This window comes from Podarcis liolepis (assembly GCF_965112155.1).
Source record: "Podarcis liolepis genome assembly, chromosome: 4".
Classification (NCBI taxonomy): domain Eukaryota; kingdom Metazoa; phylum Chordata; class Lepidosauria; order Squamata; family Lacertidae; genus Podarcis; species Podarcis liolepis.
In genome coordinates this window covers 27,562,346-27,579,107 of record NC_139558.1, presented here as the reverse complement: position 1 = coordinate 27,579,107, position 16,762 = coordinate 27,562,346, and the positions used below count along the sequence as shown (strand labels likewise).

General features: G+C 41.4%; 1 protein-coding gene across 4 annotated transcripts; it reads right to left on the bottom strand.

Moving 5' to 3' along the window:
• Positions 1-4,676: 4,676 nt before the first annotated feature.
• On the bottom strand, positions 4,677-16,693 carry TEX29 (testis expressed 29). Of its 4 annotated transcripts, none has more exons than XM_083501407.1 (5): positions 15,273-16,693; positions 13,019-13,129; positions 11,309-11,378; positions 9,158-9,271; positions 4,677-4,853 (listed from the first exon to the last, which is right to left on the bottom strand). In XM_083501407.1, exons 1-4 carry the CDS (start codon positions 15,457-15,459, stop codon positions 9,175-9,177), a joined length of 465 nt encoding a protein of 154 aa, XP_083357533.1. In that variant the 5' UTR covers positions 15,460-16,693; the 3' UTR covers positions 4,677-4,853; positions 9,158-9,174. The 4 variants fall into 4 exon arrangements, with proteins under 4 accessions (XP_083357533.1, XP_083357532.1, XP_083357531.1 ...); XM_083501406.1 differs by lacking the exon at positions 4,677-4,853 and adding an exon at positions 6,186-6,338; XM_083501405.1 differs by lacking the exon at positions 4,677-4,853 and adding an exon at positions 8,069-8,290.
• Positions 16,694-16,762: the final 69 nt, after the last annotated feature.

The window sequence follows — 16,762 nt, the reverse complement described above, 5'->3', positions numbered from 1 at the left end:
TGTGCCTCTGGCTCGCGAGGAGACCCTCTCCAGAGCCCTTGGACAATGTCCGCTTTGGACTCTAGGGTGGGTCTCCTCGTGAGCCAGGAGCATAGTGGGGCTTTGCTGAGGACTGGTCAGATCCAGCATTCTCTTACTATGTTCTTAGGTTTCGTTCTCACTTAATTCTTTGTGCTCCGGTCGCTATGTAAAAGGTGATCTTGATGCAACCACTTGCTCTGCAAAAAGTAAATCTACAGGGTGACATCTAGTACAATGGTACCTCGGTTTACGAACTTAATCCGTTCCGGAAGTCCGTTCTTAAACCGAAACCATTCTTAAACCGAGGCGTGCTTTCCCTAATGAGGCCTGCCCTTCTACCGTTCGGATTCCATTCTTAGACCGAGGTAAAGTTCGCAAACCGGGACACTACTTCCGGTTTTGCGGAGTTCGTAAACCGAATAGTTCGTAAACAGGGCTGTTCTTAAACCGAGGTATTAGTACAGTGGTACCTCGGGTTACATACACTTCAGGTTACATATGCTTCAGGTTACAGACTCCGCTAACCCAGAAATATTACCTCGGGTTAAGAACTTTGCTTCAGGATGAGAACAGAAATAGTGCTCCGGCGGTGCTGCGGCAACGGGAGGCCCCATTAGCTAAAGTGGTGCCTCAGGTTAAGAACAGTTTCAGGTTAAGAACAGACCTCCGGAACGAATTAAGTTCTTAACCCGAGGTACCACTGTACACCCATTGAAAGCAATGGATGTGTTCTGACTATCTCCTTTTTTACACACGGACACAACATTTTTGTGGAACTGGGGTTATGCTGGTCTTCAGGAACAAGAAATGCAAAGCAATGGCTTTATTAAGCCCACTTGTTTGTTTGCAACCTTTTTATATATATATTTATATATATATTATATAAAAATAAAAAATGGTGTTGCAGAAGAATTAAAGTTTTGGCTCTATACAAACACTATTCAAGGTGTGGCACCGTTTTTCATGCTAAGAAAAAGTGACTTCTCTATTCCAAAAGAAAGAAAGTATGCAAGAGAGAATCAGAACTGGAAGCAGATAAGAGGGAATTGAAAGCAACATAAATTAACTGGTGGCACCCTTTGCGTTCTCCTCAGTATAGTGCATTAAGCGCATTATGTTTCAAAATATTAAGAAGGGCTTCTTCTTCTTTTTAAGTCCACTGTTATTGAACTTGAAGCCTTTAATGGTGAGCAAAGCAGTGTTTTTCTTTAATATAATTTTACTATTGATTTCTTCATTCATTCAATCTGAATGATTCTGACAGTTTTTTGAAAAGATACATTACCTTGATGAAAGATGCAATATTTCGCATCCAAGGAAGCAAAGGCTGATAGCCTTGCCTCCTGTGCCATGGAACTGAATACTAAACTGCAGCTTCGTAGCATCAGCAAATGGAGCAATGCATTAAGTTTGCATTCTTTCATTATGCACCATCATAATGTATATGTTAAAATGCAGGAGTTAACCAAGGTGGGACTATGTCTTCATCTTCTATTCATCTTGGTCCTCTCTAGAATAGCAGAACGCTATTTTCTTTGGCCATGATTTATGCAAGTTGGTTGGGGTCCCTGACGCATGGAGGCGGGGAGGGGAAGGGAGCAAGATTGTCCCACCTTGGTGTGGCTGTGCTGCTGAGGGAGGAGGCCGTATAGTGACATCAGCACAGGTGGGGGCGGTGGTTTGCCCATGGCAGTCAATTCGGTGGGACCCCCAAGCAGACCAGAGAGAAGAGTGCTATTTAAATAGGCCCACCCCCAGCTTGCTCAACCAGTCTGTCAAAAAAAGGTTGTTTGAGTTTTGTTTTGATTATTGAGAAAGCATACAGAGAAGTTCCATGAACAACCAATGAGGGGTTTATTTACTTTCAATTTCTTCATGGCCCCACTGGATAAAAATTCAATGGGGAGGACCTATAAGGCAATACAGTGGTACCTCTGGTTGCGAATGGGATCCATTCCGGAGCAGCGAAACCCAGAAATAACCCTTTCTGGTACTTCCGGGTTGCCGCGGGACGCAACCTGAAAATGCGCAGCCTGAAGCAAACGTAACATGAGGTATGACTGTATGGTAAAACAGCACTACCTGGTGTGCGCAGGTTGAGAAGCCTGGACTAAAATCAGATGCTGGAAATTAGTTCATATTCCAGTACTGTCTCACTCTGTACTATCACTGTGTTGTCACACCGGTTGATGCTGCAATGCACTCGCCCTTTTCATGCGTTGAAAAGAATGCATGTGAGCAGAGAGTGTAAACGGTGTGGCGGGCCTGGCCCACTCATGGGGCAGGGTGAAGGAGCTGCCTAGAAGCAGCAGAGGCCCCTGAGGGGACAACCCCATGGATGCTCTACCAGTAACTCCATGGCTGATGCAAGAACCGCTTCTCCCATTGGTGATGAAGATGGCGGAGCAGGCAGAACAGAGGGAGCCATGTGGGATGCTACTTCCTGCTTCACCTCAAGTGGATGCACTGGCTATGCAATGTGGACATACCTTCTCCAGCCCCAGTCTTCCTGTGTCAAACAGAAAGGTCAGAAGGTGTTTTCTTGTTTTTAAAGTACGCTCAGCATCAAGTACACAACAGTATCAAGTACACGTAGAAGGCTCTTCATGATGAGTGAACCCATCTTTAGGTACTAAGTAGGGTTCACAATTTCAGGGAATCTGACCACATCTTTAGCTATCAGACTTGATTGTATGATAAGAGAGAGTGAGCTGGTGTCAGAAAATGGCAGCCAATCTGCTCAGCAGCTTAATGAAGTATGCTTCCTAGGAGGAGGAAGGCATCATACCAACTGTGTGACTGTCAGTGGTACAAGCAAGGATGTAGACACAGCACTGCTGGATCAGGGGAAAGTAGGAAAACTTAGGCAGAGTGTGTGCAACATCTTGTTTAACAAGGTTGGAAACAAAGGGCAAACATGGAAGGGCCATCTATCCCCTGCTCCTTCCTCCAGACAACCAATCAATGTGCCAACCAAAGTGAACAGCAGTTGCATGCTGGATTTTGCATTGTGAATGTATCCAGTTCTCTTTCGAACTTGTTCAACCAATGTTTATTCCAGGGAGACTATTCTAGAATGTTGTATCGCCAACCATTGGAAACGTTCTTTGGATTTCGACTCTAAATTCCATGTTGCAGTCACCGGAGTTTGTACACACAACACTCTTTAACCTAATTAGGTGGCTTTCCTATTATCCGTTGCTAATATATTAGCATCATATCTTCTCTTAGCCTCGTTTCCAAGCTAAAAAGGACAAGCTCCCTTTAATCTCTTGTCACAAAATGAATTTGGATGAAATTATCTAAACCAGATAATATTATTTAGTTCTTTTATCTTCTTCATTGCACTCTCTCAGTCTCTCGTTCTCTGGCAGGCATCTAGACCAGCTTTAATTCTTTCCTATTGAACTTGGTTACTAACAATGGACAATACTATTCCAGATGTAACCTCACCAGTGTCTTGTACAAAGGTCCAAACATTCTCCTGTCCTTACTAAAAATGCTTTGCCTAATTAATTAATCCAACTATGTAATCTACCCTCTTTGTATAATCATCACATTATACTTTTTTTTCCATGCAGGAGGATGTAATGGTGCCTACCCCTGGCTTGGCCTACCACACACTCAGCAAACATTTGCACATGCAAGTTTATGGATGTAGGTTCCATGCAATGGGCAGCGCTGCCTTTTGCAGGGTTTCCAGCTGCGTGGAGAGCAGCTACAATATGCATTGGCCAAGAACAGAGACAGCAGGCACAACCCCCAGTTGGTCTGTTGACAATTCTGTGATCTCTTCAATCTGTCCTGGATGCTTTCGCTAAAATTCTTATATTGTTGTCCTTACAATAATGATCAGTTACTTGAGCTGTTGAATTCGGTTCTGTATTTCTCCACATGATGAAGTCACACAATGTTGACTCCAGATCTTGGGTGGGTCTGTGGTTGGACCCTAAGCAGAACACCTCCATGCCTCCTCGTTCTTTTGACCACACCCTCTTGCAACAATTTGTAAAGGTAAAGGTAACCCTGACCATTAGGTCCAGTCGTGACCGACTCTGGGGTTGCGGCGCTCATCTCGCTTTATTGGAAGAGGGAGCCGGCGTACAGCTTCCAGGTCATGGGGCCAGCATGACTAGGCCGCTTCTGGAGAACCAGAGCAGCGCACAGAAACGCCGTTTACCTTCCCGCCGGAGCGGTACCTATTTATCTGCTTGCACTTTGACGTGCTTTCGAACTGCTAGGTTGGCAGGAGCAGGGACCAAGCAACGGGAGCTCACCCCGTCACGGGGATTCGAACCGCCAACCTTCTGATCGGCAAATCCTAGGCTCTGTGATTTAACCCACAGCGCCATCTGCAACAATTTGTACCTCTGCCCAAAGGGCAAGGCAAGTGGAGACCTTCTCTTTGCATTGCTCCGAAATTGAGAGAGTGCCATTGAACAGGGAGCAACCGTGAGGAAGAGGAAGGATGCATCGGGGGGATCAGCAGTGATACCCTCAGGTAAATTGAAGGCTTGAGCCCTATGATGCCAACCTTTGATGCCCAGCCTGTATCTGGTTCACACAGTGTAATTTTTAAATCCCCCAGCGGTGTTAACAATGCCTCCCAACTTTGTATTTATTTACACATGCCATACCCGCCCCACCTCCTGCTGTTCAATTGTCCAGATTTCTGCATAAACTTTCTTACAGAGATAATTACATGATTCTGTCTAGGCCAGCAAAGTATGAATTTCTGTGAAATTCTTATTCAAATGCTCCGGTTGAATGAAAGTGCATGGATCAATACAGTCATTCTGTGTCGAGCTTTCATCAAACCTTCTTAAAGCTACCTATTTGAAGAAAGAAAGAAAGAAAATACTACTTTTTCCATAAAATTTAATCTAAGTTGTGTCCACACAAAGGGGAAAAAACACCCTCAGCATTAAGGTAGAAATTAACCTAATTGAAATTATTGGATGAGAACAGCATGCCACAGGATCTAATTCATGTACAATTCATATACTGATGATAGGTTTTACTGGACCAAGTGAATATATTTAAAATATTGAACATTAAGACCAAAGTTCAGCTGAGTCGACAGCTGAGTAACCATTTTTTAAATGAAATTCATTATTGTTGCCCTGGCTAGTCTTAAACTACAGAACAAGGAAATAGAAGTTCCCCTATAGTCAAGCTACACCAAACGTTAACCCTTCAATCATCTTTTAACTTGACCACTTCCACATTCTAGGATGACAGGAGGAGAGTGACTTAACTAATATAGTGAAAAACAGCAGGATTTAGCTAGATGTTGCAGCTGATCAGGAAGTTATGGGATGGTAGTGTAAAAGGCCTCTTCCACATAAATCTCCATGTATTAACATGGGATGGTATTTTTCAAATGAAAAGGAAAATGCAAATTGCAGGATGCTATCCATTTGAATAGATTCCCCTCCCCTATTGTTACCCTGTTAAGCTCTGCTGGGACATGGAATAAGCAAACTGTACAAATATGAATACAGTAGGGTGCTTTCTTGGGGCTTGCAGAATTTGCAGATTACTACTGAGTGTGGTGAAGTCATTATTTTTCTCTTAGCCAGGATGTCTGGTTTTTCCTCTTTGAAAACACAGTATTCAGGCCCAACTGAAGTGAACTGCAATTGCTGCGTACTTTGCAAAATCTGGTGCAGAACAATTTACACTGGCCAGAGTTGCAGATGAACGCACGTATCAAAGCAATTTCAGAATGCTCATGTTCAAGATTTTCCCGGTCTGTATAAGCTTTGTAAATTGGTTTTCTCCCCTTCAGAGATGTTTGGCATGCTGGGTTTTGCAGGTCTGTCTTCCTGCCACACATTCTACACCTGGACGGTTCTATAATTGATAACATAATTATCAGCAGAGTCATATTACTTCACCTGGAACATTCTCAACCATTTATCACAATGTTGATCTTTATTTTAAACATAAAAAAATCGGGCGATCATTTATGTCTCCCGTGCTCTTTGTATTTATTCAAGAATATTTAACAGGAGACAAAAGGTGACTTATTCATTATTCATCCCGAACAAGGCAAGTATGGCAATTTGAAAAGCCTGACATTTGAGCTTTTTGCCAACACTAGCAAAATTATATCCTTCCCATTGTAAATCAATGAAGTAGAATCATTGTGCACAAAAGAATTAAATTGCCTTGTCACTTTAATAAGGCCACCTTATATACATCCTTCAGCCAGTGCCATTGAGCAAAGAAAGAGTGCTTCCTTTGCCTCAGCTGCCTTAGATCTCAGTAGGCTTTCCAATTAAACGAACATCCTCTTAGTCTTTTGCAGCACTCTGGGCAAAGAGGAGGAATGAAGTTAGGATGGCTTTGGCACGAACCTTCTACCAATGGCACATACCTATCAACGTGAATTAACACTCACCTTTCCTCCCTATTTTTTTTTGGGGGGGGCAAACTTTTAACTGGTTTACCCATTATCAAAATGCGAGAGAAGCACTTGAAAAAAAATCCATTGAAGATTTTGCCCTCTGGGATACAAATATTAGTATCCTGGACAGTACCACCAAGACACCATGTCCAATCAAGCTGAATACAAGTGGCATGAGAAAGAATGGGCATAATTTTCTGTATTGTTAACCTACGACTCTGTTATTATAATCAGAACTGGGTCCGTCCCCCCTTTTGCTAGCCTAACCCCTTCAGCACTTCTCTCCCTAGAACGCTAACCTTTGGCGTTGCTATTTTAGTTCTCCGAGACAAACAGCGATTTGATGATTCAGAATCAATGGTCCTCCTCATCCATTGAATCCATTGCACACTAACATTCATGGAGCAAAAGTGTGTACTCAAACGACATTTCCCCCGTCCTTGAGAAAGAGAAGGAGATGGGAGGGAGAGAATACTGCCATTAATTTCTCTCCTAGGGCAGTCTTTCAATAGAATCTTCATATTTCAAAACATGTGCAAACTGCTGCAACCTCAAATTTATGTGGGGCATCAATATTTGGCATTGTTTTGATATTGTTCTGGAATATAGATAATGGGGTGGTTAAGAGGGGTGGGAAGGAGGGATAAAAATAAGACCATGGCAAGGAGCCTTGAATAGTCTCAATGCCGCCAACATTTCAAGTTTTCGTCAGAAAATGTTAATGCCAAATGACCTTTTTTCTGAAGGGCGTTTTGAGGAGACCAGGCGAAAAGATCATTTCTGTAATATGGTTACCATAGTGATCAGCCCTTTTTAAAAGGCTGGAGGGGGGTGGGAGAATGGATGTACATTTGCAATCAACTAGTGACTATAACAACAAATGGGCTTGATAAAGCAACACTTTGAATTTAATTCCAAGCAACAAGGATAGCAGGGAAGAAAAGAAGCTATTCAAGGAGGTGGACAAAGGGGACCTTTGGTAACATTTATGATGAACTGGGAAGCATTTTGCTTGAAAAGGATATACTTGAACATAATAGCAGCCAGGTTTCTCTTCCCAGCTATGATTTCACCATATGTACTGGAATAATGAAACGTGTGATGCAGTGATTCTCAAACTGTGGGGGTTGGGGCGACAGTTCCACACATTTAAAGGGCAGGACTTCTCCCAAAGAATCATGGGAACTGTAGTGTTTACCCTCACAGATATACAATTCCCGGGATCCTTCACAAACCAGTTACCAGGATACTTTGGGGGAAGCCATGTGCATTGAATGTGCTTTAAATGTATGGTACGGGGCAATCTAGTGTGTCAAGAAACACTAGTGTGCTAAGAGATGAGCAGATATAGGAACATAGGGCCATTGATCCATCTACCTCAGTACTGTCTACAGCAGCCTTTCTCACCCATGGGTTTCCAAATGTTTTCAGACTACCACTACCATAATCCCTGACTGCTGCCCCTGCAGTATGTTAAGTGGGAAAAACAAGTCCCCATTGATTCTAGAATTAAACATCATTTGTACACACCCTTTGGGAAAGATTTTGAACCAAGCTTTTTTTTTTACAAAATTTTATTTTGTGTGTGTGCACAAACCTCCCCTTCCAACACAACTCCATAACTGCCTCTTAGGATTTTGGGGTTTTTAATTTTCTTTTTAATGGGCATGTTGCAGCTATTCTAAAGCAAGCACAGTAAGATTTTAAAAGGGCACAGTTGGGACTTGTTTAATAAGACCCTATTGTTTCAGGAGTCAGCGCTGGGCAGGCTCTTAGTAAGCAATGAAGTCATCATGGCCAAATTAAATCCAAGTTTGGTGTCCACTTCTGTCTTGCCATTCTACAATGCAGTGAGAGCTAAACAGAACAAAATTTAGATTTTGGATTTAGAATCAATCAAATCCAGAAAGAGAGAGAGCGAGCAATTTTTTTTCTGACATGTCCACTTCCAGTACTAACCCTTTCTGTCTCAATCAGTACTTTGAGTGCTGTCTGCTGGAAAGAGAATTGATTGATTGATTGATTGATTGATTGATAATCCACACGGTCATAAAAATATATCAAGGTAGTATACAGCATTTAAGAATAAAGTCAGCAATAAGCATCCATTAAAATATAATCAAAACAACAGTCAGTTTTGCTTCTCTCTGTTTCTCTTTTCTCCAATCTTCAATTCAGTTCTCTGCATTTGTGCAACAACTTGTGATTTTTAAAAAAACAACAACCTCATGAAATGTCTTTAAAAATTTGGTGCAAATTTCTCCTAACACATTTTTGTATGTGATTCTGACTAGTGGACACATTTTTGCCAGCCATTTCTCCTAATATTAGGCATTTCTGAATGTTATGCTCACTAGTATGTTCCTTTTTATGCATGCACAATTTCTCCTAATGCATGCCTTAAAAAAAATTGGTTGGTTTGAGAACTGCATTGCAAAATTTTTTTAAAAAGGTGAATTTCAAAAGATGGCTGCATTTCAGTTCTCTTACCGTTTCAAAAAGTGCAAATTTGATTCATTCAGTTTTAAATGTGAATGTGAATCAAATTTCGCCTCCATCCCTAACAGGGATGGAATCTGAGCTGGGATCTTAAGTAAACTTTTGCTTCTATGTACATGTCTGAATACCATCTTGGACTTCCCCAGTGATCACTACTGTATCAGATAATGAGAAAGCATTCAGTGATTGCTTCCACAGGGCAACACACACACAAAAACCACTTACTTTTCATATACCTGGAGCTAATCTTCATCAGACTCTGCAGAACTGTCACTTTCATCTGATGAACTTTTCACTTCCTCCTCTAAAGATGACTTTCTCTTTTTTCCTGCACAACAACTGTTTTGAAATTTTGTTATTTGCTATTAATAATAACCAGGGTGGATTTGATTTGAATAAAATTGATTTAAATCACGATTTAAATCACGTCAGTTAGAATTGATTTAAATCTCTTTTTTACAGAAAGACTCATTCTTGCTGGTATAATCTATAATTTACAACCAGATGAAGATTTCATTTTTGGAATAATAAATTTTCAGAGTAGATTTTACAATTATATCAAAAATTACTGATTTGGTTATACTATTAGAAGATAGACAGATAATTGGGAAATTATTGTGAGGTTTAATAAGTTAACTGTTTATATTTGGACAACTTTTCTGCTGTACTTTACTGGAAGGAAAAAATCATTTCCTTAATAACAATTTAAACAATTTAACTAAAACAATAACATTATAGCATATGTATCCATGTTTGTTAACTGATTTGGTTAAACAATAAAAAGAAAAATTTAGACTGAGTTTTAGGCACATATGAAAAACTTAAAAAACAAATACCGGTACTTATTTCCTGATGAATAGCCTTTGGACTATAATGTAACTTAAATGTAACTTAAATAGAAAACTATCTTTAGAAATATTTTTTCTCCTAAAGCTTTTTATTTTAAAAATCCAATTTAAATTTAAATTTTAAAAATCTGTTTTAAAATTTTAAAAATCTGGTTTCTTTAATCATTTTTATCCACTCTGATAACAATAATAATAGTACAAATTCCACACTGCACTGTTGGATTGAGGCGGACTTTATGTTAAACTAGTGGTTTTCAAACAGTTTCAGGAATCCCTGGATTTTCTCAAAAGCTCATTAGCAGCTCCTCAGCTTGAAGATCAGTAATACTAGAAGAGGCAGTTTTACGGTAGACCCATGTGACCATACTGGGCATTGCACAGCAGAGGGTGCCACAACAATGCTGTAGAACAGAGTGAATGAGGCGGTGTGTGCGTGCCAAAATTTAGCATCACCCAGGGCACCACCAAAATTTGAGAGTCCAAAGTCCGCCACTGATACAGGCCAAGTTTCCCCAAAGATTAAAATTTAAAAACTCATTCTCTATCACTTATCTCACCCTGCAGTGTGCAGTCCCAAGATAATATTGGGTTCATGCGCTTTTATGTCAGGGGTGTTCCAATGTTTTGCCCTCCAGCTGTTTTGGACTACAACTCCCATCAGCCCTGGTCCTCATGGCCTATGTAGGTGTGTGGGGATCTGTAGTTCACATCATTCAGAAGGCCACAGGTTACCCACACTTTGCTATCTGAGAAACCATTCCTGGGGAAAGCTTCCTTACAGGTGCTTCTCGATGGAATGGGACCCTGATCTTACCTGTAGTTAAGCTATTAATAGCCTTTTGATGAAAACACACACATAAAACCAAAGAAAATTGCCTTGCTTGTCCCAGTGCAGCATGTTGATTAATTTAGGAATCTAAAGCTTAAGATTTTAAATTTAGAATTCTACTGGTATATATTGGTGTGATGTATTCCCTGTATAGGGAACTTTTTAAATGTCTACCATTTTATTAGGTTTTCGTATGTTGGAAGCTGCCAAGAGTGGCTGGGACAACCCAGTCAGATGGACAGGGTGCAAATAATAAAGTTATTTATTATTATTATTATTATTATTATTATTATTATTATTATTATTATTTCCCACTCTTCCATATAGTTAGACCACCAAACAAGAAAGCCCCCTCTTCCAGATGCAACCAGTTTAAAATATTACAAACGATCTAAACTTTCTTACAAAGAAAATAAAGGCATTTTATAGGCTCTAGATTGAACTATCCCATTCATTCATTTATTCAGTCAGTCAGTCCAAAACCTATACCCCTCAGCCACACATCTCTCAATCTCCTCTTTTTTGTGGATCTCATAACTTCTTTCATGAATCAATATGAAGAAAAAAATAAACTCCTGCTCTCCTTTTCTAAACTATAACATTAGAAACGTTTTCTTGGGGCTAAATCCTGGAATATTTTAAGTAACTCATGGGAGGCCAACATTTAGCTAATCAAGTTTGTATAAAGCGTCAACTTACCTATACAGCACAAATATACAGAAGGCCACCATGACGATCACTATTAAGCAAATAAACGCTTTCATGTATTCTAAAAATAAAAATGCAACTTCAAATTTCTGACAGAATGAAGTTCACAATTGAATTCCAGTGCAAAGAGAACACTGAAAATGAAATGCAATAAAAAATAAATAAAAAATGGAACGTCACCATTCCTGTGCAAAATCAAAGTTCCCTTTCCAGAAACTTTTCTGCCTACTCCATTATATAGCTCTAAAGCACTTAGGCATGAGATTGGCTGGCTGCCCCAAATCTGAGTTCTTTAACACAGGAGTGGAAATATTTGGATAATGATTCCTCCCCCCCCCCCACTTCGTCTCTTTTTATAATTTTCCATGTCTCCGTAAACCAGGGGTCCTCAAACTTGTTTAAACAGGGGGCCGATTCACTGTCCCTCAGACACTGTTGGGGGCCGGACGGGAAGTTTTGAAGAGTGGGCTGGTGCGCTCGCAGGAGCTGGGCGCCTCAGAAGCTGGGAGCCTGCAGGAGCTGGCCGAGAGCGGCACGCACTACCCGGTGCACCTCTTTCAAGGCACACAGAGATGGAGACAAGGACAAGCTGGTGCCTCGCCTGCATCTGCCGCCACGTGCAGGTGTTTCCACCCCTTCATCTTCCTGAGGTGAAGGCCACCGCCTGGGCCACTTCACTGCAGCAGAAGAGCGGCGGCGGCTCTGCCAATCAAACGCCGCGCCTGGTTTACCTCAGCGCAGCGCGGGGATGTCTCTGCCAATCAAACGCTGCGCCTGGTGCAGTGCAGCATTTGAGTGGCAGAGACGTCCCCATGCCATGAGGTAAACCAGGCATGGCGATTGATTGGCAGAGCCACCACTTGGTTTCTTCCTCCCGTCACCATCGCCGTGAGTCTTGGCTTCGCAGTGGGTTCTTAAATGGCCGGGCGGGCCGGATTTAGAACCCTGGTGGGCCTGATCTGGCCCGTGGACAGCAGTTTGCTGACCCCTGCTGTAAACCTTCAATACACTACAAGGCTCCTGTTAAAGACTGGAAGGAACAACTGGGACATTTTGTCTTTCCTCCAGTCGCAAAATTCATGGTGCCATGTCTGTCAGTTTGGTTGTGATACAAAACCATCCACAGTAAAGTCAAGCTGATGGATGCAATACTACTATCCATACATATACATATACATACATAGTATATTCATTAGTAAATGAAAGAAAAGAGCTCTCCTGCCAGAGAGAGAGAAACTAGGAATGAGCATGCTCAGTAGCCATGGGGTGTTGATAGTGTCCATTGGAGAGGAGGAAGGAAAAACAGGGTGGGCCGATAGGAGTTGCCTTGCTTAAGCGATGGGATCTTATAGGATTCTTGAAATAAGGACTTGGGTGTAGGAGAAGTGCACACCATGAGTTTTAAGAAAAGCTCTTCTCCTTGTGCTATATACAATGTGCTATATACAAAGAGGGAAGAAAGGGGAAATGATACGTTTCCTTTCCTACTCTCCCGAACCCCCGTCATCACATCTCGTTTTTGTGCAGTAATTGCCAAGTTAATTTCTGGCTGTCCCAGGAAAACTGCTTTCTAGAAGCAGCCACAGAGGGATAATAATAATAATAATAATAATAATAATAAATGTTCTTGAAGAAAGGGGAATTTGCTCTTAAGGTTGGCAACTGAGATTGAGTTTGGGCTACAAAATTATAGTTACTTACGTGGTACAGCTTTCTTATAGCACGTTTCTTTGTGGTAACAGCACCCCAACTCTGAACACTCAATTCTTGATACATTTTCACGGCATATTTCATAAAACGGGAATTCACATACTTCAAAAAAGAGAAATACCCAAAGAGCCAAAATGAATTGCAAGCATGATCTTTTAAATAGATCTGTTCAAATAAGTTAAGAGTTCTGTTTATTTTAAATAGATTACGAGCTGCATTCAATAGCCTTAATCAATAGCCTGCATTCAATAACCTTATATCCAAAGACTTTTTGCACATATGTGGATCTGTCATGCTCCCATATGACTGTTTTGGTACAGGGAAACCAAACTTCTCACAAAATTTCTGTGTCAGGTGGAATGCAAACAGCAGGCAGATATTGTAAGACACTTCTGCACACAGATTTCCATGCTGAAGTTAACGTAGCAGGTCAAAGTAAATGGGAAATGAGTCACTTGAGGTGTGGGACAGGATGAAGCCCCAAAAGACTAGATTCCAGCCATACCCCTTCCTCTCAATAGTTCTTCAAGTCGGAAGTTTCTTTTTCTGTACTCCTGCATCTCCTGACCCATGTTTCCCACTGACACTTCCTTCGTGGTTCTACTTAATGACCTTTGGCAAGTAGACATTGGAGACTGTAACTCAGCAGCCTCTCAACAGATATGGATACCATGAACCACAGTGTCCTTCTGGACTGGCTGTTCAGGATAGAAACTCTGGCACACTTTCATTGCTACCTAGTGTGCCCCACAGAAGGCAGTACTTGTGGGACCATTACTCGGCCAGCATCCTGCACATATTTGCAGGACCATATTTTGGAACACAGGAAGCTGAGCTTTAGACAGGCAGCCAGATCACTGACCCACCAAGCTCAGTTTTGTTGACAATGAGTGGTAGCTGCTCTCTGGGGTCTCAGGCAAGGGCCCTTCCCTGTCCTACCTGGACATGCCAGGAATTGGACCAAAGATCTTTTGCATGAGAAGCAAATGCTCAACCACTGAACTATGGTGGCTCTTCCCCATCCCCTCTATGTGAGAGACCTTCACATATTTGACGATGGCTACCATTTTGCCTCTTTTCCAGAATAAAGATACTCCTTCAAACATTCCTCATCGGACTTGGTTTCCTAGCCCCTTTAGGGCTGGGCAATATCTGGTTTTCAATGCTGTGAAATTTCAGCAGCTAAATACCGCAATATGCTGATATATCAGGGGGTTGGACTCGATGGCCCTTGTGGTCTCTTCCAACTCTATGATTCTATGATCATGTCTGACTCTGGTATGTATCACGGCTGCTTCTTCCTCCCTGCCCAGCCCTACAAAGCCCCCATACCACTCCAGCTCACGCGAGCTAGAGGAGCATCAGGGCTTCGTTCAGTTGCTCAGCTGTGGGACAGGAGGTTTCCTTAAAGGTGCAAGCAAGCAGGCAGATGGAGCCCATCTGCAGGCAATTTGAGCTGGCGTGTTTTAGCACCAGCTCAAATTGTCTGAAACTGGTATCGTGATCTGAATGCCATACCAGTTTCAGACGATTTATCAATTTATCTATGCACATATATATGTAATTTTTTTATATTAAAAAATACGTTCAAAAATGCCAGTTTCAACTGCTCCTTTGCTCTTGTATGTGTCCACTTGCATGCACTCTTCCCATTTTTAACAGATTTATATGTGGTTGCCACCAGAGGGAGCTCCCCAGCAGATAATATAACACCTGCACAACTTTTGCCAGAAGTCTTATGGTGGTGGCCTCAGTTGCAAAGAACGATTGAAAACGTTTCCTGAAATAATTGAATCATCATTGTTTCAGCCAGGAACAGCACAGCCAACAGCAAAATTAGTCCACAAATGTTGTAAAAGATGTTTGTTTTTAGCACGATGCCCCCCACCCCCATTTGCTTGATCTGCTTGAAAACATAGATTTTTACTTATTCCATTAAGGACTTCCAGCAGTGAGGCATAGCTGAATAGCTTTCAAACACAGAGCTAGGGAAGCAGCTTGTGTTAGTGTAGTAAAGATTGTTTTATTATGAGCAACAGGTTAAATACAACTCTGTACTATTAAAACACACAGAAAAACCAAGGTTACCAGAACACTTCCTGTGTAACTTAATTTGTTCTGTATCCCAACAGTGAACATGAATATAGTGCAAAGTTAACTTGAGCGTCTCTTGCAAAATGTCATCTTATTATAGGGTACTTTAATCAGTTCATGGCAGCAAAGCAATAGTTTGCTAACTTCTTACCTGCAAACCCGTAACGGAGGAAATTGGTATTTCGTTTTTCCAGCCGATGAGGCAAGGGTGGAGATTGTATTGCCCTGTTCAACTTCAGAGGCGACTGAACACACAAGCCAGGAGGAGACCACAATGTTAGGCAATACATTAAGAAAATAAGCCTTGGATTCTGCCCATGTTCTTCCAGGTCTTTCATTAATGGGCTTAATTATACTGATCCGTAAAAAAATATTTAATGCAGTCATGTAAACAAAAAAACCAGTTACATTCTTGTGGATTTGCCAACAGCTTTGATTCGTAAGTTCTTTCAGGAAAAAAATACTCAAGATATTGGTTAAGTGCTACTATTTCCATACATTTAGCAGGTGGCTGATCTAGCTAGTGTGGAAACCTGCCTTGACCCCTCTCTGATTCTTTCTCTCCACCAAGTCTGCCAAATGATCTCCCCGCTGTCATGGGGAACAACTAAAGGATGCTGCAAGTTATGACATCACAGTTGACTGTGTGTTGTCATTAAACTGGTTGCCTAGGGTACTGAAAGTTGAGAGGATACAGGTATGGAAGTAAAAAATGCAACACAAAGCCTGAACAAAGAAAGGAGAAGATGAGGTTTGTAGCTCTCTCCAAAACTGCCCATGGCTTGGAGAAGTTATCTCTTGCTTCTAGCTGAGGAGGCTGTACCACATTGTCCATACAGGGTGTACTGCTAAGTTAACAGGAATTGAGCAGACTCTGAAGCCTAAGGCTCAAGTGTCAGGTGGAGGGAAGCACATTCAGTGCTGGTGCTGGTGAAGATTACAGCACAGACACTAGAAATTGATAAGCTAGCTCCCTTTATATGAATGTAGAAATCTGTCTCGACTTGGGGTTGGGGATCTAGCCACCCAAAAATTATTATGTACCAGTTCCTTTTGTGGCTGAAAAGCCGGGAAAGTCCAGACATGCAGAGGGTTGCAATGAGAGAACAGGACTATTCATTAATGTTTTCCCCATTCCCTAGATTGCAGAATGATCTCCCCAAGAAAACTCAGCTTTCCAATGCCAGGCAAATACATATTTGTTCTCAAAAACTGATACCATTTTTAGCCTGTCTTGATGCTCCTCATTTAATGGGGTAGAAAAGCACATGCTTTTTTGTGTGTGTGTATGTTTATTTATTTTTGTTTATTTTGGGGGCATTTTTATATTTCAATTCCTTGCAAGTCACTTTTCCTTGCAAAAAGATATGGGGGGAAATCGTAAATAAAAATAATGCAGCATAACTCAAAAGTGTCAAAGGTAAGCCTGGCGAAACCTGTTGAAAGTTTCAGTTGTAAGCTCCTCAAGGCAAGGGACTGTCCTTTAAGCTCCTGCACATTTGCACTAACATATACTGTGCGGTAATGCAATGCCAAACAGGGTTAGTCCCAGGATTGGGATTAGTTCCTATTTCCAAATTCACAACACCACTTAAGTATTTAGATATTTAGCCCCACGAAATTTACTCCCACTCCTAAAAT